The 27,200-nt window shown below is 30.4% G+C and overlaps 2 protein-coding genes and 1 pseudogene across 2 annotated transcripts; 2 read left to right on the forward strand and 1 right to left on the reverse strand.

Moving 5' to 3' along the window:
• Nucleotides 1–1,241: 1,241 nt before the first annotated feature.
• Nucleotides 1,242–8,282, forward strand: LOC121391528 (deoxynucleoside triphosphate triphosphohydrolase SAMHD1-like). Its single transcript, XM_041523124.1, is given in 14 exon segments — nt 1,242–1,415; nt 1,519–1,646; nt 1,693–1,755; nt 2,806–2,992; nt 3,035–3,232; nt 3,280–3,444; nt 3,496–3,587; nt 3,686–3,742; nt 3,791–3,899; nt 4,024–4,080; nt 4,082–4,117; nt 5,169–5,353; nt 5,909–6,053; nt 8,238–8,282. Coding segments are annotated over 14 exon segments (1,641 nt in total).
• Nucleotides 8,283–8,360: 78 nt separating this feature from the next.
• Nucleotides 8,361–13,661, forward strand: LOC121391529 (deoxynucleoside triphosphate triphosphohydrolase SAMHD1-like). The gene is given in 14 exon segments (XM_041523125.1): nt 8,361–8,517; nt 8,680–8,781; nt 8,826–8,883; nt 9,740–9,926; nt 9,969–10,077; nt 10,080–10,159; nt 10,161–10,184; nt 10,230–10,394; nt 10,456–10,547; nt 10,601–10,657; nt 10,704–10,812; nt 10,869–10,892; nt 10,894–10,950; nt 13,638–13,661. Coding segments are annotated over 14 exon segments (1,245 nt in total).
• Nucleotides 13,662–13,720: 59 nt separating this feature from the next.
• On the reverse strand, nt 13,721–25,909 carry LOC121391531 (annotated as a pseudogene).
• Between the last annotated feature and the right edge of the window lie 1,291 nt (nt 25,910–27,200).

Consider the following 27,200-nt stretch of genomic DNA (forward strand, 5'->3'; position numbering starts at 1 on the left):
TTAATCATTTTAACAGTGTTTTTTAGTTCGTTGATGCACTAATCACTTCATAGCTTCCGTTAATGAGTTCATAGCACAACGCAGTACGCCCCACAAGAGCATGAAGACAAAATCTGCAGTACATATAAAAGGAAACTAAAAACGATCTTGGATAGGTTGTGTTGTGGGCCAGCGTTCTGCAATGCATCAGACCTCTGAGATGGTTACCAGCATACTCTACGGAGTATCCGAAAGGCCGACTAGGATAGGGCTGGTAGTCTCCCTTTAACGAGATGAGGCTGGGTGTATTTGTGGTTCCCGGTTCCTGAATGCGACATTCCCTAAGAGCTGGAATCCCGTACGGCTGGTTTTAAGTTAGGGCGATGCTCCAGCCAGGATTACCTCGCGAAGACGAGGGTTACCAAGCCAGGTGGCGGTCCCAGCTAGCAATAGCAGGGAATCCTGGAGCCTAAGTGGAAGCCTGAGTGGTGAGCGAGTAGGAATCGTTTGGGCAACACAACATGTTTTTTTTTTTATTTAAATGCCTTAAAGTATTTTTTCTAAATTGTTTTGTTTTTATAAAAAACTGACTGTCATGGCGTAAGTTGTATGGTATATACAAAATATTCAATAAGTATTACAGTACAAACATAAAACTGACAAAGAAAATTTCATAAAATGTTATTAGCATAATTTTTTTCATATAATAATTTTTTAATTGGTTTGACTTGTTTAATATATAGATACATTGAAATCCTGATATTGAGAATCTAATAAAAATTCAAGACATGATATTTAAGATATGTTAGTATGATTATGATTGAAGTCATAATACCACTAATATAGATTGTATTTTTAAGAGCAATTAATATTTACATTATTTATATTTTTAAGTGTCTAGATATAGCCTGTAATGAAACACCATACTTTAATGCGAAATTAATAACGATGTTTCTCATGTTACTTTTTTTATTTATGAAATAAATACATTTACATATATTTGCTGTTCATTTTTTTTCTAGTCAAGTTTGAAACAAGAAAAAATTATAGATTTCTTCTCTTAATACTATGACATTACAATGTCATATATTACAATAAGATGCAATAGATATAAACATATACATGTTTTATATGTACAGGGTAGACTGAGTCAGCACAATGACCAATTCTTGCGAGACATTTAATTATATTTGACTTCGTGTTCTTGTCATAATTGAACGCTAATTGTGCACGTGATAGCGCAACTGTGAATGTCTGTCAAAATGAAAAGACAGAGAAATACTCTTGGTTGTAATGACTGCGATGCATCAGAAACTCCTAGTACTAACAAAATAAGACAAAAAGAGCGAAATACTCCTGGTTGTGATGACTGTGATGAATCAAAAACTGCTAGTACTAAGAAAATGAAGCAGGAAGATGACGAGTCTTCTGAAAAGGTAATTATATATATATATATATAGATAGATAGACAGATAGATAGATAGATAGATAAATAGATAGATATATTTATATATGTGTGTATTAATAATAGTCCTATAGTTATCTTTCATTAACATTAATTTTCTTAGGTTTTTTAATGACCCAATTCATGGACATATTGAACTCCATCCACTATTAGTGTCTATCATTGATACACGTCAATTCCAGCGACTACGTCATATCAAAACAATTAGGTATATAAAATGACTTCATAACATATATATATACTCCTGTATTAGGTGGAGGTTATTATGTGTTTCCTGGAGCCTCCCACAACAGATTTGAACATAGCTTAGGGTAAGGATATATTACTAATGATGCAGAGTTTAAGTTGCCATGTATGTGTGCAATTAGCCTAATAAACAGCGAAATCACTTTTGCAATAATGCCACAAGTGATATTTTTGAACTAAACAGTGCTTTAAACTTTAAATTTCTTTCACTAAATCTAAAATTTTGTTCATGTAATGAGACTATTACTGTATGCTATTGTGGTAGTACCATGTACTTTGATTCTCAGAATGTTTAATACAAATTTTTGTTATGCACACTCTGCCAGACAAAAATACATGGACTGTTAACTTTTTTACATCAAGTACTATTCTTGCATCATTATTGTTATATAAAAATTGTTGTCATCTATGAAGTTTCTCTTAATTGTCATAACAGAGAGGTCACAATTGCAATATAAGGTGGTCATTTTATAAGAAATGCTTCTATATTCATGCATATTATAGGTTTCAGATTGCCAGAAAGCCAGTCCATGTCACTGAGCATTATAGATGGCCAGAGATATCAGTCATACTTGTGATGCACCTGTATAGCATACATTAGATTTTAGCTGAGTACATTTATCTCTTGTATGCCAAATTGTACAAAGTTGACAAGTAGTCAATGCATGTATTGATATATATATTATATTCATAATGTATTATGCATGTATGTATATGCTACACTGAAAAAATTAATATGTTTATTTTAAACATTTAGATTGTACTTTACATAGGTGAATTACTATGGAATGTAGAATTTATATAAATTACTCATTGTATAATTTGTTGGTATATAAAAGTACAACATACCGACAAATTAAATAGTGAGTAATTTGCATGAATTCTACATTCCATAGTAATCCATAACTAGTTGTAAAAATAGCATATTAATTTTTACAGTACACTATTTGATCTTGAACCAAATGCAAAGAGCATGTTACGAGTTTCTTTACATCAATGTACATGACTAATTCTTGAATGAACAATGATTGTTTATTTATACAATTTCTCTTGTATTCTTTTCTATATTGACTGAAGTTATGGTCAATTTATATACATTATATTTTATTGTATAGTGTAAGTTATTTAGCTGGGGAATTTGTTGAAAGCTTACAACGTCGTCAAGAAGAGCTTGCCATTACTAATGAGGAAGTTTTATGTATAAAAATAGCAGGTCTCTGTCATGATTTGGGTCATGGTCCATTCTCTCACTTGTTTGATGGACAATTCATTCCTTTAATCAATGAAGGTTCAACTTGGAAGGTAAACTCTTAACAAAATTTCCTAAGTTTTTCTCTGTTATAGCATGAACAAGCTTCTGTTGATATGTTGCAGTATTTAATAGATGACAATAATTTATGGCCACAGTTTGAGAAAAATAAGTTAACAGAAACTGATCTGACTTTTATCAAGGAACTTATTGATAATCCCTTAACAGAAGACTTTTCTTCAGATAATTGGCCTTGCCAGGGACGACCAATTGAAAGAAGTTTTCTATATGAAGTATAGGCAATGTTTATAATCAATTTGTTATTAGTTTTATATACTAGATTGTTGCTAATAAAAGAAATGGAGTAGATGTTGATAAATGGGACTATTTTGCTAGAGACTGTCATTGTTTGGGAATACCCAATAACTTTGACTGGAGACGTTTTGTGAAATTTGCTAGAGTTATTAAAGTTGATGGTATTTACCAAATATGTTGTAGAGACAAAGTAAGACATTTATTAAGAAATATACTTGTTAAAATTATTTATGTTATGTAGGTAGTAATTGATTTGTATGAAATGTTTCATACTCGAAGCACTTTGCACAGAAAAGCTTACAAGCATAAGACTGTCACTATTGTTGAAAAAATGTATGTGGCTAAATTAGTTCCTCTAATATTAAATTTCCCTATAAAAGGAGACTGTTCCATTAACATTGTATACATCTATGCATATCATTGTATATTAGGATTACTGATGCTTTGGAAGCTGCTAATGAACACTTTCTTATAAATGGAAAGGATGGGTATGTCCCTATTTATTAATGATAATTACACTGATAATTATTGTATAGACATCTTGTTAAAATGTCAGGTGCAATAGAGGATATGGTAGCTTATACACAATTAACTGACAGTATAATACAGCAAATTATGATGTCATCAGACCCACACCTTCAGAAGGTAAGACACTCCTACCAGTATTATATTATATTATATTATATTATATTATATTATATTATATTATATTATATTATATTACATTATATTACATTATATTATATTATATTATATTATATTATTTTAGGCTCAGCAATTGTTAAGACAAATTGAAGAGAGGAACTTATACAAATATATTGGTGAAAACACAACCCATTACTGTAGAGATGACACTTGATGAGGTAAATACTTATATTATATAGTAGAAACACAATGAAATGTTATATCTGGTCTTTCAGAAGATAAGTTTTTATAATTTTTAACAACTATTTTATATTGTGAACTGAATGTATTTGTATTCTATATAAATATGCCATTGATGCCAATTTTATCTTGGAACATGCATAAGGTATATATGTAATCATGCCAGTTCTCAATAATTTAATCTACAATTTTATGTGATGGATATGATTATCATTTTTTCAGACACATCAAAGCCAATGAAGTCTATAGACTTTAAAATCTATGACAAAGAACTGAATCAAAACTTATTGGTATCTGCAAAGCTTCTGCTTTCTATTTACCTAATTTCTAATCCATCACTTGTGTGACATCAATAAAATTGGGATTTTAACATGCATAATGGATTATTTTTTTGTAATGTCCACTCTTGTAATAGTGGGTACCCTTGAACAAAAGCCTCTTGAGTTATTATCAAGATCAAAATAAATATGTGGTTCAGACTAATTGGATATCAGTATTATTGTTTAGATATTTTTTACTCTCTCTTTACTTATAATTCTAATCACATCAATTCAACTCACTTAGACTGAGATTAAGAAACAAGTAGTAGAATGTGGTCAGAACTCTAGCCTAACAGTTGATAATATACATATACAGGTATGTGTATGGGATGATCTGTACCATATTACTGCAGATATTACTTTTCAGATTGTTTCATTTGATTATGGTATGAAAGACAAGAATCCTATTGATAAAATGAGATTTTATATAAAAAGTAAACCAAATGAAGCTGTGAAGTTTAAGAAAGACCAAGTCTCTCAAATGTTACCACAAATGTTTTGTGAGAAGACTATTCGAATGTATTGTAAAAAAATTGACAAAGAAAGTATTGATTTATTTAGCTAAAACGTATGTAGAACAAAGGTATAATATCTAATGTTATATTGTATTAAATTTAGATGTTATGGGACATGGTGCAGCAAACAAGAACATCTGATAGCATCTAGAGTAAGTATTTTATTTATCTTGTCATTATCATATCAATATTAGGGAGATCTTTATCAACTTTCTGCAAAAGAACTTGAAGAATTATTTACAGAAGAAGGTGTTTTTCCCCCTCGTGGCACTCCATTTGTTTCGCCAGCAAAACCAGAATCTGTTCCTCAAAATCAGTCTAACAATCTTGAACCAGTTAATAATAAAGTAATTAAGGAGTTGACGTTTGAAATCCAAGAGTCAGACAAAAAATAACTGATATTCATAGTGGACTATTGATTGATTTAATTATATTTTCATGATGCATATCAGTTTAAGGATATTAACTGTAAAAAAGGTGTTTGTATTTTAAAGTTCTTTTGAGATCAGCTAGAAATGGCTGTATTAGAAATAGAGTATTTGAAATAAAAATTAGTGAATAAAACAGATCTACATGTATGTGATCCAGAATTGTGAGATGTAACCTATGCTTACTCTGCTGGTCAGTTTACTGGTAATAATAGCCTATTTAATTGCTTGCATAATTAGCAACCATGCAGTTTTTTTAAAGTCATCTAGTTAGCACCTTTTTTATAATCAACACAGCTTGACTTCCTTCTTGCAGTGAGTGTAATAATAATAAATTAGACAAAGATTGTATACATATCTTTCATTGATACTTACAGGTTGAGATTGACACTATCGAAACAAATATATTGTCCTCCGATAAGGACTGTAGTCTAATTGTAGATGATCTTCACATTGATGTATGGATGAAATAAATTAACCTGAAATACCAATATATTTTGAAAAAGGGTTGTATCATTTGATTATGGTATGAATGTTGACAATCCCATTGATAATATGTACTTTTATGCCAAACAAGATCCCAATAAACCATTAAAAATCAGAAAAGAACAAGTCTCACAAATGTTACCTCAAACATTTCATGAGAAGATAGTTAGAATATATTGTAAAAGATTGGATAAACATAGTGTTCAAGTAGCTGAAAAGTATATATGAGGTCATGTGTCTCTTTTGTTATCTAATGTTATTGTAGTTGTTTCAAGATATGGTGCAAGAATCATGATCATACAGTAAAATCCCAAAGTAAGTCTAATTCATCTGTTGTTCTTCATTCACTTAATGTAATTTTGTCTAAGACATTGGAAGAACTGTCTGTAGATGACTTCACTCCATATTCTTTTACTCCTCAAAAAAAAAAGGACATGTGTAAAGATAAGACTGGTAATGATGCAAAGATAAATTTAAAGAAAAGGTTCTCGTCAGCAGCTGAAATCCATCATAATTGTATAGTTAGTTTTGCTTGTATTAAGCACATGATTTGACATTTATATTATAATGAACATTGTTTACATATTAGTTATGTATATATTCATTCATTTTTCTTAGCTATATGAAATTAGTAATAAGTAATTACTACAAAAATAAAACTACCAATATACATAGTGAAAATCTCTATATAGTACTGAATGTCTATTAGTCAGGCAGGTGATCAATACTTCATTGTGTATAGTTATTATTCAGGACTTAGGGGGTGGAGATCAATTTATTATACATAAATATATAAACTGCAGGGAATAGAAACAACCACTGTCTATGTCATCTATTATATGTCTCAATACAATGGACTACAGGTGAATACTATGTCTATACTATATGGTCAGTATGAAGAAAATGATTTCAGGTCATTGAAATGTATATAGACATCATAACAGCAAAGGCTTTAACAAACTACCAAATATCAGGACATTGTAGATCAGTGTACAATTGAGATGTTAATATTAGAAATACCTGAAGATCTTACACTTACTGAAGAGAGATAAAATGGATCTTCACCTCTTTCTAGGAACTAAGGAAGCTGCTATAAATTTAGATAGAAGGAACAAAAGATAATGAGGAAGAGTGTTTAAGTAATGATTGTTTTAAGGCCTATAAAATTGAAATATGATAAAAATTATTTGTTTTATTTTGCTTAAGTAGGACTAGTTTTATTATTTGCCCTTAATAAGATGTAGTTTTAGTTTTAATCATTTTAACAGTGTTTTCAGTTCGTTGATGCTACTAATCACTTCATAGCTTCCGTTAATGAGATTCATAGCACAACACAGTACGCCCCACAAGAGCATGAAGACAAAATCTGCAGTACATATAAAAGAAAACGAAAACAACCTTGGATAGGTTGTGTGTGGGCCAGCGTTCTGCAATGCATCAGACCTCTGAGATGGTTACCAGCATACTCTACGGAGTATCCGAAAGGCCGACTAGGATAGGGCTGGTAGTCTCCCTTTAAACGAGATGAGGCTGGTGTATTTGTGGTTCCCGGTTCCTGAATGCGACATTCCCTAAGAGCTGGAATCCCGTACGGCTGGTTTTAAGTTAGGGCGATGCTCCAGCCAGGATTACCTCGCGAAGACGAGGGTTACCAAGCCAGGTGGCGGTCCCAGCTAGCAATAGCAGGGAATCCTGGAGCCTAAGTGGAAGCCTGAGTGGGTGAGCGAGTAGGAATCGTTTGGGCAACACAACATGTTTTTTTTAAATTTAAATGATTTAAAGTATTTTTCTAAATTGTTTGTTTTTATAAAAAACTGACTGTCATGGCGTAAGTTGTATGGTATATACAAAATATGCAATTAGTATTACAGTACAAACATAAAACTGACAAAGAAAATTTCATAAAATGTTATTAGCATAATTTTTTTCATATAATAATTTTTAAATTGGTTTGACTTGTTTAATATATAGACACATTGAAATCCTGATATTGAGAATCTAATAAAAATTCAAGACATGATATTTAAGATATGTTAGTATGATTATGATTGAAGTCATAATACCACTAATATAGATTGTATTTTAGAGAGCAATTAATATTACATTATTTATATTTTTAAGTGTCTAGATATAGCCTGTAACAAAACACCATACTTTAATGCGAAATTAATAACAATGTTTTTCATGTTACTTTTTTATATATGAAATAAATACATTTACATGTATTTGCTGTTCACTTATTGCTAGTCAAGTTTGAAACAAGAAAAAAAATTATAGATTTCTTCTCTTAATACTATGATATTACAATGTCATATACTACAATAAACATATACATGTTTATTTGTACAGGGTAGACTGAGTCAGCACAATGACCAATTCTTGCGAGACATTTAATTATATTTGACTTCATGTTCCGGTCATAATTGAACGCTAATTGTGCACGTGATAGCGCAACTGTGAACGTCTGTCAAAATGAAAAGACAGAGAAACACTCTTGGTCGTAATGACTGCGATGCATCAGAAACTCCTAGTACTAAGAAAATAAAGCAGATGGATGATGAGTCTTCTGTAAAGACAAAAGAGCGAGATACTCCTGGTCGTGATGACTCTGATGAATCAAAAACTGCTAGTACTAAGAAAATGAAGCAGGAAGATGACGAGTCTTCTGAAAAAGTAATTATATATATATATATATATATATATATAGATAGATAGATAGATAGATATATTTATATGTGTGTGTATTAATAATAATCCTATATATTTCTTTCATTAACATTAATTTTCTTAGTTTTTAATGATCCAATTCATGGACATATTGAACTCCATCCACTATTAGTGTCTATCATTGATACACGTCAATTCCAGCGACTACGTCATATCAAACAATTAGGTATATATTATATAATGATTAAAATAAATATACTATTATATTAGGTGGAGGTTATTATGTGTTTCCTGGAGCCTCCCACAACAGATTTGAACATAGCTTAGGGTAAGGGCATACTATTGATGCAGAGTTTTAACTTGCCAAGTATGTGTGCAATTAGCCTATTTTATACAGTGGAATAACATTGTCAGAAGTGTGATATTTTGAACTAAAAACAGTGCCTTAAGCTTTAAGTGTATTTTGCTAAATCTTTGCATGACAAAATTTTCTTCATGTAGTGAGACTATTACTGTTGGGTATTGACTAGTACCATGTACTGGTCATTCCTTTGTTTGTCAAAGTAGTGCTTAAAACAAACCTTGGTTATTACATATTCTGCCAGACCAAACTTTCATGGACTGTTAACATTTTACATCAAGTGCTGTTCATGGATTGTTATTGTTATATGAGGTTGTTACCTATGAAGTTTCTATTAGTTGTCATAACAGAGAGGTCAAAATTGCAATATAAGGTTTTGGAAAAGGCTGGACTTATAAGAAATGTTTCTATAGTCATGCATATTACAGGTTTCAGATTGTGAGAAAGCCAGTCAAATGAACACTTAGATGGCCCAGATATAAGTCTTATTTGCGATCCACCTGTATACATTAGATGTTAGTTGAGTACACGTATCTCTTGCATCCCAAATTGTACAAGGTTGACAAGTAGTCAGTGCATATATTGATATATATATATAATATATATTATATACATAATGTATTTATGCATGTATGCATATATGCACTAGTTGATACTAAACCAAATTAATGCAAAGAGCATGTTAGAGTTTCTTTACATCAATGAATTTGACTAATGCTTGCATGGACAATAATTGTGCATACATACAATTTCTCAAATATTCTTTTCTATATATTGACTGAAGTTATGGTCAATTCATATACATATTTATTTTATTGTATAGTGTAAGTTATTTAGCTGGGGAATTTGTTGAAAGCTTACAACGTCGTCAAGAAGAGCTTAGAATAACTGATAAGGACGTTTTATGTATAAAAATAGCAGGGCTCTGTCATGATTTGGGTCATGGTCCATTCTCTCACTTGTTTGATGGACAATTCATTCCTTTAATCAATAAATGTTCAACTTGGAAGGTAACATATTCACAAAATTTACTAAGTTATTCTCTGTTATAGCATGAACAAGCCTCTGTTGATATGTTGCAGTATTTAATAGATGACAATGACTTATGGCCACAGTTTGAGATATATAGTCTAACAATAAATGATCTGATTTTCATCAAAGAGCTTATGCTGGTCCCATACAACCCTTTACTCCTCTAAAACAAGACTCCTCTTCTCATAATTGGCCTTACCAGGGACGACCAAGAAATAAAAAGTTTTCTTTATGAAGTAGGCAGTCCCTGTAATCAATTCTGTTATTATTTTATATACTAGATTGTTGCTAATAAAAGAAATGGAGTAGATGTTGATAAATGGGACTATTTTGCTAGGGACTGTCAATGTTTGGGAATACCCAATAACTTTGACTGGAGACGTTATATGAAATTTGCTAGAGTTTTAGAAGTTGACAATATTTACCAAATATGTTGTAGAGATAAAGTAAGTCTTTTTATAGAAATTAATTTTTACCAATATAATTGGCTATACCATATATTTATAGGGAGTAGTGGATTTATATGAAATGTTTCATACTCGAGTTACTTTGCATCGAAAAGCATACAAGCACAAAACAGTCAAAATTGTTGAAAAAATGTACAGAGTATACATGTAATTATATTGTTGCATGTGTTACTGTATACTTGTAGGATTACTGAGGCTCTTGTAGAAGCAAATGAACACCTTTATCTAAGAGGAAAAGATGGGTATGTCCCTTGTTATGGCTCATATTACATGCATTTTTCCTACAAGGAAAAAGATCAAAATGTCAGATGCAATCTATGATATGGTAGCATTTACTCAACTAAATGACACTGTTCTGCAACAAATTATGATGTCAGAAAATAAAAAACTTACCAAGGTAGAAAACACTATATTCCAAACAACACATAATATCATAGACTTATATTGTAATAGGCAAAAGATTTGTTAAGAAAAGTTTGAACAAAGAAAGCTTTACAAACTTATTGGTCAAACACAACTTTCATTGGAATCTAATGTAAGTTAAATACTTACTTGTGCATAATTTTGAAAATTTAACTAACTTAGTATATTAAAATTGATACTTGTACCTATCTACATAACAACTCACTAACTAATGTTTGCTAGAATTATTTGTTGTATCATAATACATCTTATATATGGACATCCTTTTCCTACAAACTAGACAATGATTCTATACATATCTCTTATTGATATCTACAGGTTGACACTATCAAAACAAAAAATGTTGTCCTCTAAGAACTGTGGTCTAACTGAAGATGATCTTTGCATTGATGTATGAATGAAACAACTTGACCTAAAATGCTATTATATTTAAAACAGGATGTATCATTTGATTATGGTATGAAAGTTGCTAATCCCATTGATAACATGTACTTTTATGCCAAACGGGAACCCGATAAACCATTAAAAATCAGAAAAGAACAAGTCTCACAAATGTTTACCTCAAACATTTCATGAGAAGATAGTTCGAGTATATTGTAAAAGATTGGATAAACATAGTATTCAAGTAGCTGAAAAGTACATATGAGGTCATGTGTCTCTTATGTTATCTAACGTTACTGTAGTTGTTTCAAGATATGGTGTAAGAATCATGATCATACAATAAATCCCAAAGTAAGTCTAATTCATCTGTTGTTCTTCATCCACTTAATGTAATTTTGTCTAAGACATTGGAAGAACTATCTGTAGATGATTTCACTCCATATTCTACATATACCCCAAGTAAAAAAAAGGACACGTGCAAAGACAAGACTGGTAATGATGCAAGGATAAATTTAAGTGAAAAATTCTCATCAACAGCTGAAAATCCATCATAATTGTGTAGTCAGTGTTGTTTGTATTAAGCACATGATTTGACATTATAATAAACATTGTTTACATATTAGTTATGTATATTCATTCATTTTCTTAGCTATATGAAATTAGTAATAAGTAATTACTACAAAATAAAACTACCAATATAATAGTGAAAATTTATATATAGTACAGAATGTCTATTAGTCAGGCAGATGATCAATACTTCATTGTGTATAGTTATTATTCAGGACTTAGGGGGTGGAGATCAATTTATTATACATAAAGATGCTGGCTTAGAGCCAGATGAATAAACATTATCAAGTATAGCAGGAAACCACAAAGAGCATTTTAAAAAATAGAAACATCCACTGTTAATTAATAGTCAGTGTTGTGTGTTGCTGCTTGATCATTTTGTAGGCATGTTTAATTTTTATAGGTACATAACATTATACTAGAAGTAATGTGGATTAATAATTACAAAAAAACTCTTAGTTTGTTAATTATGTATTACCTTAATGCAAAACTATTGTATGTAACAGATAGAGTACTAGTTATAGTTAATTGCTTTGTCACAAAAAAACTACCAAAATTAAAGTCATATTAATTATATGAAACAGAGTATTAATTAACTGATTTAAATGAGAGTGGTAGTTAAATAGAACATTATAACATCTATTGTGACTGTACACTACATCTCACAAATTCTAGATCTATTCTATAGATAGACTTAAATTTATTATCTACCATATCCCCAAGTTATATTTAAGTATCACAGCTGATCACAAAAAATAAATCTGAAAATATAAAAACAACGTGTACAATTGACAAACTTGAACTGATGAACATCTTGAAATTTTTGAATGCATAAGAGAAATCAATAGAGTACTAGTTCATTATGAATATCAGTTTATTTGTGTCTAGCTTTTTGACTTGTAAAACTTAAACGTTCTTTACTTCAACTGATAAAATATTGTTAGTATGATCTTGAGGAACAGCTTCTTCTTTCATTGGTGTACCAAATGGAGTACCATAAGGAGTAAAATCACCTTCTTCTGTAGATAATTCATCAAGCTCATCTTGGGAACTTAGAGACAGATCTCCCTAATGTTATTAATATGACAATGAAAAGAGAAATAAAAAAAACTTACTCTAGGTGTGATGAGATGATCTTGTTTGTTGCACCATGTCACAAAACATCTAATTAAATATAACGTAATATTCACTACACATCAATATGTATACCTTAGAGCTAAGTCAAGATTTGTCTGGTCAAGTTTCTTACAATACACTCTAATATTCTTTTCATGAAAAGTTTGTGGCAACATTTGAGAGACTTGATCTTTTCTAACTTTAACAGCTTTATTTGGTTTACTTTTAATATAAAATCTCATTTTATCAATAGGATTTTGTCTTTCATTCCATAATCAAATGAAACAATCTGAAAAGCAATACTTATAATAACACATTACACAGATCACACTGTACTATACCCTTATATGTAGATCATCCACTGTTAGACTAGAGTTCTCAATAGATTCTATTATTTGTCCTTTTGATATCACTCTGTATTAATAAATATAATAGCTAGTATATATATAATAAAGATAAACACTAGACACAATATATATTGTTTTTCCATTTAAGACCGACCGACCATTATGTATGACATTGACTTAAGAGATGGCCTTACTTGTGAAAATACATTATTACAATTAATGCATACTTTCAACTAGACATCAGTTCATAGCGGATTATTAACTATTCTATGTATATTATCTAAAAGTACTAGATCTTGTTTTAATTCAAGATTAGCATATTTTAATACTGACCCCAAACCCCTAAACCCTAAATATTAAGCTTTAATGTATATAACCTGATGTTCAGATTGTTCTACGGAGCCAGGTCTAAAGTTTTGACTGTCTTTCTAGCTTTCCATATTATATATAATTGTTTCATTTTAATTTACCTCATTCAAGTTCTAGTTCAATAGAAGGTTGTGTTTGACCTATACACTTGTATAATTTCCTCTCTCCAATTTGTCTTAATAATTTTTGAGCCTAACATAATGTAATATAATCTAATATAATATAATATAATATTAATATAAGGTAATGTTAATATAATCTAATAGAATAAATATATGAATATAATAATATATATAATATAATACTAGAATATAATATAATGAATATAATGTAATATAATATAATATAATATAATATCATATAATATAATATAATGTAATATAATATAATGTATATAATATAATATATATAATTATAATAATAAGATATATAATATAATATAATATAATATAATATTAATGTAATATAATGTAATATAATGTAATACTGGTAGGAGTGTCTTACCTTCTGAAGGTGTGGATTGATGACATCATAATTTGCTGTATAACACTGTCAGTTAATTGTGTGTAAGCTACCATATCATGTATTGCATCTGACATTTTGACAAGACGTCTATACAATAATTATCAGTGTAATTATCATTAATAAAATAGGGACATACCCTTCTTTTCCTTTTATAGAAAGTGGTTCATTAGCAGCTACTAATGCTTCAGTAATCCTAATATATCAAGATATGTAATGTTGGGGACAATATTCAATAGAACTGTTTCCTAATATAAATAGAATCTAGTGCAACCTGTCCATATAATGGAGGGATTGTTATAATTATTAAGAGGTATTGCATGAAAACTTAGTGGTATAAAATGATATGAATTAAGAACACTCTCTATGTAATCCCATGCTATCACTATAGAATATCAATATGGCTGGTCTATTATTATAAACATCAAGAATACACGTCATGTTTGTACTAACATTTATTCCACAACATTAGAGGTTTTGTGTTGATAAGCTCTTCGATGTAAAGTGTTTCGAGTATGAAACATTTCATATAAATTACCTACTTCCTACAAAAGGTCAATGATTAAACATATCACAAAATAAAGACTTACTTTATCTCTACAACATATTTGGTAAATACCATCAACTTTTATAACTCTAGCAAATTTCATATAACGTCTCCAGTCAAAGTTATGGTATTCCCAAACACAATGACAGTCTCTAGCAAAATAGTCCCATTTATCAACATCTACTCCATTTCTTTTATTAGCAACAATCTAGTATATAAAACTAATAACAGAATTGATTACAGGGACTGCCTACTTCATAAAGAAAACTTTTATTTCTTGGACGTCCCTGATAATGCCAATCATGTGAAGAGGAGATTTGTATTGGGGAGGAAGTAGAAGTTTGTAAGGGACCAGCAATAAGTTCCTTGATGAAAATCAGATCAGTAAGTGTTAGATGATATGACTCAAACTGTGGCCACAAGTCTTGTCATCTATTAAATACTGCAACATATCAACAGAGGCTTGTTCATGCTATAATGGGAGAGTGGGAGAGAGAGGGAGAGGGAGAGAGAGAGAGAGAGAGAGAGATGTATTAAGTTTAAACTACGAATCTTACCTTCCAATTTCTATTTTCATTAACTAAGGACATAAACAGTCCATCAAACATATGAGAAAATGGACCATGACCTAAATCATGGCATAGACCAGCTATCTTAATGCACAACACATCACTGGCCAGTAATGTTAAGCTCTACTTGACGACGTTGTAAACTCTCAATAAATTCACCAGCTAAATAAGACACCCTGCAAGGACATATTACCATACAATCCTGTGTATAATATATTGTATAATACTGTGTATAATATATTGTATAATATATTGTATAATACTGTGTATAATATATTGTTATAATACTGTGTATAATATATTTGTATTACATGTGCTTACCCTAAGCTGTGTTCAAATCTATTATGAGAAGCCTCCTGGAAACACATAATACCTCCACCTGATAAGGAGAGATGTGTTATGATATCATTAATATAAAGTATCTACCTAATTGTTTGATGTAACGAAGTCTTGAAATTGACGTGTATCAATAATAGATATTAAAAAGTGGGTGGAGTTCAATATGACCATGAATTGGATCATTGAAGACCTAATGATCCAAAAATATTATTTCTTTATTTATCTATTAAGATACCATTTGTACAATAGCTGACTGGTCTGACCCCATGCTATCTCTTGTTGTCCTTCCATCCATTACCTCACCTTTTCTCTGCCTGTAGGCAAGAACTGATATGATTGACACCATTTCATGACATCAAAACTGACTACCTACTTCACTATAATATTAAGAAAATAATTTATAATAAACAGTACTATTAAACACACTTATTAACAGACAATGAATTGTGTGCAACATATTACAGTTCAGTGGCAGATTATAATTACAGACAGATATAATAGGACCACATATATAGATATGACACCATTTTTGGGTGGAGTTAGTATTTAATACCACATTACAAGGTGATATATCAATAATCTTAAATGAGAGACACATACTTTTATTCCCATTTCAATTAATGTTGTTGTAGTGATATCTGGTATATGACGGAGCTTTATCTTGTGTTCTGTACAATAAATTGACTACATCCTAAACAATAGAGTTATCGTTTACCTCTGAAGGCACTAACAATGAACTTATTAAAGCCATTTAGTTCAAGTAAACGAGACACATCATCCTCATCATTATCAGGTTCTACAATATTGCATCTCTTTGCACTAACTACTCTGGTAGATCAGGAGGTCTGTTAAGTCAGGAGGATTTACTACGCCTAGCTTCCTTTTCCTCTTAAGAGCCATTACCCACGTGATTTGAGCCACTCCCACTGTAAATATTTACAGTATGAATATTCATAAGAAGTTATTAATTTTGTTAGACTATTTTTATTTAGTTAGTAAGTTAAAGCAGTTTCAACAATTATTACAGAAAAATTAACTTTAATAAATATAATATAATTGTTTAATTGTGTCAGTTATATTTATAAGTTAAATCCAATAGTAAGTTACTCCTAATATATTAATATTCACTGATATCCAGTATCCTTTTCATGACTGTAATAAATTAGAGTTATTATGATATTTTAAGTTATTATCTTACATTGAATTATTTCTTCCATTGTTAGTGGTGAGATATATGTCACTGTACTAACCTCTTTAATAGTTACCATATTAGAATCAATTGGTTCTATTTTATCAATAGTACTTGGTATAGAGATCATTGGAGGAAGAGATTGAACATCTATAATAGTAATATTATAATGAGAGTGTATCAGTACATAGACTACTAACCACATCTATTAGGATGTTCTCTACAGAAGATGAGACAGTATCTGGTATATGACAATAGACATGTTAATACACATATGTACATGATCACAATACAATCAAACAAGGACTATCAATCAAAGACTTGACAATTTCTTTTAATGTATCGATTGTCAACCAACGAAAACGTAGCGGTGCCATGTGTGTAAAATTTACCTAGAATAAATAATTAGTTTAATTAATGTTGAATCTTAGGAGGGGCTCGCTAATGTGCAGCAACACAGCTCCACTGATTCTGCTTTTCTTGGCTCTCTTTTGAAGTCACAAATATTTCAAGAAACTATTTTCATTATTTTTACTAATATCATTATTATTATTATCATGAAATGTTACTATTATTATTTTAAAATGTACAATTAACATTATGTAAATATAAGCATATTATACTAAAATTATATTATATTAATATGAAATAAATTATATGTATAAAATGGCCTAATGTTGTATGTAATGGTCTTTAAAGTTGTATATGATAGTCTGTCCTTGTACCTAAATTAAAAGGAAGTGACATTGCTATATTGACTTATAAATAATGTTTCAGCTTACTTTTTTACTGTTAGTGGTTATATTTGTGTCTGCTGATCTTGGGCTTCTTCCTATGGAGAATCTAAAAAGAACATAGATATTACCACACTCATCACATGCTATATTATATATACTCACCCCCAGATTGGCAGGATGGTTGGCAGCAGACTAACTGCCCTATAGTCTTTGTGCCTACACAAAGTGAAAAGGACAGTTAGTCTGCTGCCTATACTTTTCCCCGCCACCTTTTCCCATCATCAGATATCTATGCAAATAGAAGTACATGCAACAGTGAGAAATAGCTGTAATGTGTTACTGATAATTCCTCAAAGTGCCGTGAGCACAATAATATCTGTGTTGAAGAAGAAATGAAACAATCATGACACAATTGCTTACAGAACTTACACTTCATTTTACTCTCTTCCTCCTCCTGCCAATATTCGGACATTCCCCCACCATACATCGCTACAGAATTAAACGAACACAATAATATAATAATGTACATGTTTGTGCATCATTTGTGTTTGCTCATGTTGTAGGCATTACTTGTTCAATAATGCATGCATGGACTATGGCTGACTTACGGGGGGAGAACAGGAGAAGGAGGAAGAATGGGAGGATCAACAGATGGAAGAATGGGAGGATCAGAATTTCTCTGATACAAACATCCATCAAAATGTTCTCCTCCTCCTGCCAATATTCGGACATTCCCCCGCCATACATCGCTGCAGAATTAAACAAACACAATAATATAATAATGTACATGTTTATGCATCCATTTGTGGTTTGCTCACGGTTGTAGGCATCATTCATTGCAGTAATGCATACAAAGGACTATGGCTGGAGTATTGACTTATAGGGAAAGGAGGAAGAAGAGGAGCAAAAGTTGTGCTCTATTTGCTATCCACAGATGCTGCTGCTTTATTTCTATAAGTATATCAATATGACACATTATAATAATATATAGATATAACTTACTACATTCTATACTATGTTGACTACAGTACCAAACATATGGACATATTGTAGAATAGAAACAATAATCTCTATTGATCTCATTAGCTTGATTTAATTCAATTAATATTTGTGAATTAGTTGAAGAGATCTCAGATTTCATAATATCTATAGTAACACATTACAAGTTCATATGATAAGTTAGTATTATATACTTACTACATGTATTAGGAGAACTATTACAATACAAGGACAGTCAGTGATATAGTCACAATGAACTTGTAATTTCTGTTGTATCATCACCTCCACTACAACATATGTCTATTATATCTAGATACATCATATTGTTACTTACAGCCAATAATGTTTCTAAGTGTTAACGTTCAGGTACCTTTGGCCTGGATATCCTATAAAAATGAATATTATCACAATGAAATACAACAGTTTATAGTACTAAACATAATATAATAGATACAATATAATTTTTAAATAATGGATTCATGAAGAAAATTATTTTGTACAAACTATAATATATGAATATTCTGTTATGTATAAAACAAATTAATAAACACATTTCACTTTGGAAAGTAATAAAATTTATTAAGTGAATGATTTAAGAATTCTTAGTTTGAAAGAATTACTTTGTAATGAATACATACTGGAATTGTCTTTGTTCTTGACTATAGTAGACAATTTAAGAACACATCAAGTAATAGAAACAGTTTTGATTTGAATGACCTTTCATTTTGTCATAATCTATTGATATATAACAGAGAACACAATATTATATAATTCACTTATACTTACTAGATGTACAGTAAACTCCATAGGAAGTAGCAATTATAAGAAGTACAAGTATTGTGTTGAAGAGGAATATCTTTGATGAGAGGTACTTTGTAGTTGCAAGTACAGTGAACTGATCAGCCTGATACGTTTATAGTAGACTGATTATAACAACGAACCCACAAGATTAGAAGTAAGGGGGTGTGGCAGACTAGTTAGTGTGTGCATTGAAATATTAGTAAACACTGAACGATATGTTATAATGAAAGTTTAATGACTTTTAATTTAAACAATATATTTACTATTATTATTAAGAATAAATAAATGTATATATTATATATATATATATTATATATTATATATATATTATGTACTATGTAAATTAATAAAAAAATAGAAGACTAACAAAGAAATCAAGAACGAAGAATTGCAAGGAATCACAATTATTTGGTAAAATTATAAATAGTTATAATAATCGTGAATTTCCGGTAAAATCATGAAGACTGTGCAATAATCTGTCTTAATGTTGTACCTTGTACTCCATATTGGACAAGATTAGAGATCAAAGCCATATTGTCATTAAATCTAGCCCATTGTCTGTATGAGACAAACCTTGTGCATGCACCCATGAATTCCTAGGAAATCTACAGTGTCTGTATATATATATATATATATATATATATCTTTGTTAATGTACTGGATTACAGCTAGTACTCTATCATTATAAATTCTTTTTAACCAACACTCACATTAGATAAACTATATACTTGTAAACCAGAAACATATGACTTCCTTATTTTGAAGCTATTGACCTATATTTTATATCCAAGATTCAAACATTTAGGATAATGGAGAACACACCCATCATCCTAATGTATGAATTTAATTTATATATGTATCTTATATTTGCACGCTAATAAAAGCACGTGTTATTTCCTCCTTCATTATTTTCCTTCTCATTTCATTTACTTTGTTGTATTGAGGATCTACATACATCAGTCAAAATGGATACCTCGTTTACTGACAGTCCTACTTGGATCAAGAAAATGAAATGGCGTTTTTCCCATTTGGATGCAGACAAAAATGGTATGTTGATAATGCAGATTTAGCTATTATAGCTAAAAAAACTAGCTGCCCTCAGAAATGAAGGTTCAGATGAGGAAAAGCACTACTATCAAATAGTTAAAGCTATCTCATTAATTGATAAAGAAGGAGTTACTGAAGAGGAGTTTGTGGAACAAGCCAAAAAATTTGTTTCTCTGCCAGATGCCAAAGAACGTTTGCAAGAATTAGCTGATGCAGGCTTTAAGATCATGGATTATTAATAATGATGGAGTTATATCTTATGAAGAATATTTGCAGTTTTATAAATCATTAAACATTAAACAAGAAGCAATCAATGAACTTTTCAATAAAGCTGACACCAATGGAGATGGGGTTGTTGATTATCAAGAGAGTTGTGAAAGCTTTTTCAAGTTCTTTTTGTCAGCTTAATAACTATTAATAACTGTAAGAAGAGACTCATGACTTGTTTAGATAATAGTATGTAGTCTAAGTATCTCATGTATAATCACATTTTTTAAAGGACTATTCTATTTCTCAACTTAACTATTAGAAAAGACATATGACTTAGTATATATAAATAATATAATTCAGTTGTAATATTCCCATGTCATGTGTATTGTGATGTGGATGTTATGTCAACATAAATTCCATTGTAACAGACCCTCACAAGTAAGTTTCTCATCCATGAAAATTCTACTGTTTGATTAATTACTCAGTCAATTAGCTACACATTACTGTAAATTAATACACAAATAAAACAATTTCATGTTTACTATTATCAACACATCATATTCTATTATATTCAACTTATATATTACCACTGATAAATTAAATCAATTAATTCACTTTTCAAGTGAGCTGCTACTATTGACATGATTATCATTTTATATAATTATAAATTAAATAAGTACTTTAATTAAATATGTACTTAAGTACAACCAGATTACTATTATGTTCATATATAATAATGTCAACATAAAGACTAATTAATATTTCTTTTTCTATTTTTAATTGCTGTTACAACATTTACAAAAGTAGCACACACACAATTTATAACAACACAGATGATTATGATATACTGTATTATATGTACTTGCAATAAACTATGTTCAAATCTTTTTCTCCTGAAAACATGTAATTCCCTTTACCTGATACGGAGACATGTACATAATATCATTGATAGACAATATATAACTAATTGTTTGATGTAGCAAAATCTTTGAAGTAGACATATATTAATAGTAGATATTAAAAGTGGGTGGAGTTCAAATGACAAGGAATTGAATTATTAAAACCTAATAACCTAAAAATAAATTATCTGTTCATTTTCCATTAAGTTACCATTTATACACAAGATGACCCATGCTATCCTCTTGCTATCCTTCATCTATCCATTCCTTTGTCCAAATATCTACCCATTGATCGACTCATTTCTCTGCTTACATTAAATAGCCTATGTCCTAAATTTCCCTCACTGTTCATTGTCTGTTACTAGTATCATTGATAGTAGTGTTTTGTAATAATAGAATTTCTTAATATTATAAGTGAAGTAGGTAATTAGTTTGATGTTATAAATGATATAAGTCTTATTAGTGTATACAATATTTAGAATTCTTATTACTATGGATTGATAGTTCCTGCATTTCCTGGATCTTCATATATGGTATGAAAGTTATCTAATGATAAATTCCACAGTAACAGACATAACAAACAGGTTTGGTGTCTATTAAAATTCAATTGTCTAATTGATTACTACGCAATGAGTAAACATGACTGTCAGTCAGTATACAATAAAATAGTGTAATCTTTGCTATTATCAATGTTTAATATTATATTATATTCAACCTATATATGACCACTGGTTGATTAAATCAATTAATTCAGCTTTTAAAAATGAAAAATGAAAAAGACCAATAAGGAGAGGAAGAGAGAGAGAGAGAGAGGACTACCTATTTTACTATAATATTAAAAATTCTATTATAATAAACAGTACAATCAATAACATAATTTTATAACAATGAATAGCATAGGTATCTGTGCAAGTTACATCCCAAGAACAGAGAGAGAGAGAGAGAAGGAGGGAGAGAAACTGAAAAGAGAAAGAGAGAGAGAGAGAGATATCGAGAGAGTGAAACAGAAAGAGAGAGTGGGAGAAAAGAGAGAGAGAGAGAGAGAGAGCTATGTTAAGTTTAGCTTACCTACCAACTTCTATTTTTATTAAGAAGAGCCATAATTGTCCATCAAACAAATAAAAGAATGCTTCATGCATGACCTAATCATGACATATCTTATACAAATCACATCATTAGCAATGATGTAAGTTCTACTTGACAAATGGTAAACTTTCAATAAATTCATAAACCAAATAAGACAACATACAAGGACATAGTTCCATATACTTTTGTATAATTTGCTTCATTTCATATAGTTACACACAAGATATGTTCAAATTTTTTATGATTAGCTTATGTGAACAAGGTAATCCCCTCTACCTAAGATGTGTTATAATATCCTTACATATAGTATATAATCCTTTAATAACAAAGTCTTTGAAATTGATATGCAATAGCAATAGATATTAAAAGGGGATGGAGTCAGAATGACAAGATTTGGATCATTAAATATCTAATGATCCAAAAAGATGATTGTTATATTTTGTACACAAATTGACTACATCCTCCTATTGTCCATCTGTTGGTTTGTAGTCATTTGTCTGATATAATATAAACATTGATAAAGTTTGTGTAAAATTAAAATGACCTAGATTTCAATGAAGTTTTAAATTAATACCAGTAGTTGTATGCCCTAAAGAGTTCAGATAATGTATAATCTCATAGATCATACTTTTCTTTTATAGTGAAAGTCAATTCTCAAGATTCTGATGTATGTCAGACAAAACAGGATTAGACAAAATGATATGACACTATTTTATCTATCATTAATATATCATACATGTACATGTACAAATAAACATGTATGGTTATATCCATTGCCTCTTATTGTAGTATATGATATTGTAATATCATAGTATTAAGAGATGGAATGTATAATGTTTTGTTACTGTCATTTTTCAAACTGACCAGCAAAAATGAACAGCAAATTCATGCAAATGTATTTATTTCATAAATAAAAGTAACATAAAAAACAGCGTTATTAATTTCAAATTAATGTGTGTGTGTTTTTTATAAATAATATATTAAATATCATGTCTTTAATTTTTATTACATTCTCAATATCAGCATTTCAATGTATCTATTAAACCAGTCAAACCAATCAAAAATCATTATATGAAAACGCTTATGCTAACAATATTTTTAAAAATTTTCTTTGTCAGTTTAAGTTTGTAATACCAATTGTATATTATGTATATACCATACATCTTAAAGCAAAATCGTGAAATGTTCTCTATGACAGTCAGAGGGCCAGTTCTACTAACAGGTAGTTTTAAATAAATCAAAACATTATTTAAAAAAACATGTTGTGTTGCCCAATGTATGACAAGGGGGGGTAGGAATGAACTTTGAGTTGGGGGGGGGGGGGGGGGTGACCTTATAATTAGTTGTATTTATATTATTAAAGAATCAAAAATGACCAAAAAAAATTAATTCGTCTGTCGTTAAAGGAAACAAAGTCTTTAGCTATTTCTAATAAGTTTATGTTATCAGTATAGTCCTTATGTGTATGTAACAGCATGACATGGTTTAGTTGTTCTTTGGTCATAGTAACATGTTATGTAGGTAGATTTCATTAAAAATTTAAGATTTATAAAAAAAAAAACATGTTGTGTTGCCCAAACGATTCCTACTCGCTCACCCACTCAGGCTTCCACTTAGGCTCCAGGATTCCCTGCTATTGCTAGCTGGGACGCCACCTGGCTTGGTAACCCTCGTCTTCGCGAGGTAATCCTGGCTGGAGCATCGCCCTAACTTAAAACCAGCCGTACGGGATTCCAGCTCTTAGGGAATATCGCATTCAGGAACCGGGAACCACAATACACCAGCCTCATCTCGTTTAAAGGGAGACTACCAGCCCTATCCTAGTCGGCCTTTCGGATACTCCGTAGAGTATGCTGGTAACCATCTCAGAGGTCTGATGCATTGCAGAACGCTGGCCCACAACACAACCTATCCAAGGTTGTTTTCGTTTCCTTTTATATGTACTGCAGATTTTGTCTTATGCTCTTGTGGGCGCAACTGTGTACGCTCATGAATCTCATTAAAGCCAACTATGAATATGATTACTGACATCGGTGAACTGGAAACACACACTACTGATTATAATAATTTTATCGTATTTAATTTTATATTGACTTAAAAATAAGAATCATCTAAAATAGTTTATTACAGTAGTGACAAATATATTATAATAAATATCACTATAGTAATGTTGTTGATATGTAGTTGTTACTCCTACAACTAAGATACCAGTGATCCCACACTTTTTTAAACATTATTCCATTTTTAAACAAATTACAGAAACAAAAGGTTCAAATAATACACATACCCAATTAGAGTTCTTTTTCTTATGATTTAGTCAAATAATGTTTGAATAACATAATTCTTTTAATGATTGATCTTAAATCAGACAAATAAGACACATAATATTTATCTGAATATGTACCACATCATGTTCTATGTTAACAGAGAACTTAATGTTATATAATTCATTCATAGTTACTAAAGTACATAAAATTCCATAGGAAGTAGTATTTTACAAGTAATGTGGTGAAGAGAAACATTTTCAATGAGAGATAGTTCATAGTTGCAAGTACAGTGAAACTGACTAAATATGACAAGAAATCAATGAGTACTGAAAAGATACGCAAAGTGCAACTGACATTTAATTTTCTTTTTATAACAATATACTTACTGATATTAGTAAAGAAAGAAAAAATTATCTTTATATATATATATAAACATATATGTACATTATAAACAAAACATGTCATATTGTATATACTGTACACACACTAGTTATGGATGTAACTAATAATTGTGTAATACTTTTGATAGTTCTGTAACAAATTGATATTATTAAATTTTAGTTAAAAAGGAACAACAATCTAATTTAAATGTATCAAAATAATAATTATACAAATGAATTAAGTACAGGTATTTAATCTTGCTTAATCTTTTGATGACCGACGACAGCAGCAACAACTTCGACAGCATTTACAAATTTTACTGCAACACCAGATAATTATGATGACACTGCTTACTATCACTAACCATACATCAATATTATAATACTGTAAAAGTTCCATTTATAGCGAATAAATGAAGGGATACCATGATCATGTCCTATATCAGCATATAGCTCTACCAGATCAGCACCTTTCTTAGCTCCTCCACCAGCTCTTAATAAATGACTCACTTTTCTAACTTGTTCATTGTAGCCGCCTGTTCTAATTTTGTGAACTGAGTCCACAATATCATATGTTTTCACTTTACTTGGGATGAACCATATTCCTAAACCTTGAGAGTCAAGTCTGTAGGCAACATCAAACTGCTCAAATACACTTGGAAAGCATACAACAGGTACAGAATGGTACAGGGCCTCCATGACACCATTGATACCACAATGTAATATTGCTAGGACCACTGAGTGATGTTGTAACATTGTGATCTGTGATACCCATGATGAGATGTACACGCGATCTTTGTTAATAGTTAGTCCATTAAGAATGTCTTGATTAGATTGACGTAATGACCATACAATGGTGTAGTTCGTTGAAAGTTCAATGAATGCTTTTTGCCATTTCATCAGTGACCTCACCAGTTGTACCCATACTAATGTAAATAACTTGAGAATCTGGAGAATTCTTTGATAACCATTGAACAAGAGTGGAGTCTAGAGGAGGTGATGTTGAGAGAAACATAGGACCAACATAATGTTGAAGAGGAAGAATAGTTTTTGGCCAATCAAATCCAATTACTGAGTTTATTAAAAGTGGTTGTTCAAAAATTTTATACTGGCATCAAAAATACTCCGCTCTTTATTAATCCTTAAAAGAAAATCAATTATAACAAATGTTAGTTTCTCTATAGGACTGTAGAGAACAGTGGTCAGAAATCGATCATAAAATGACATATTATCAGATATTGGACTAAATAGACATGGAAAAGGCCATGGTATTGAATATGTAGGTTGAATTGGTACTGTTGGCATAACAAGCATTATATTGTCATTACTCCAAGCACTTTGTATGTAATATCCAACATACGCAGTAGCTATATCAGATATTATATAATCATAATTACTGCTATTCAACTTATCAATCTCTTTCTTCATTTTCAATAGATACATTTCATTGTCTTCACTTGCATTGAATAATGTTTGTGTTATATTGTACAAGATAGTTGTTAAATCACCACTACCTTCATGCTTACCCGTTTCAACTACTTGTTCATATACCCAGCCAGGTATAAAGTCTGCTGATATAACTTTCATTCCGTGTGAATTAGCCAACTTGGGAAGATGTTCATATCCTTCAATAGTTGGTCCCAATAAAGTCACTTGATGACCTCTGCTTATAAGTTCAGCTCCCAATGCTACCAGAGGAAAGAAATGACCTGGATATAAGGAATGAAGAATTAAAACTGATAACATCGAGTGTTTGCCTTCATCACAATGAGAAAGTGGATTTCGACTGTTATTTAGATTAAGGGATTCATCAATTAAAGTCAATCCAATAAGACAAAATAGAAGGAAGACTGACATTTTGAAAAGGAAGTTGATTTTAAACTTAAGTTATCACAGGATTCACTTCCATATATGGCTAAGCTGCTATCATAACAACTTATAATCTTTAAAAATACTTATATCCATTTTACTATGAATTGGAATATCAAGG

Source organism: Gigantopelta aegis, unplaced genomic scaffold (assembly GCF_016097555.1).
Source record: "Gigantopelta aegis isolate Gae_Host unplaced genomic scaffold, Gae_host_genome ctg2593_pilon_pilon, whole genome shotgun sequence".
NCBI classification, from domain to species: Eukaryota; Metazoa; Mollusca; class Gastropoda; order Neomphalida; family Peltospiridae; genus Gigantopelta; species Gigantopelta aegis.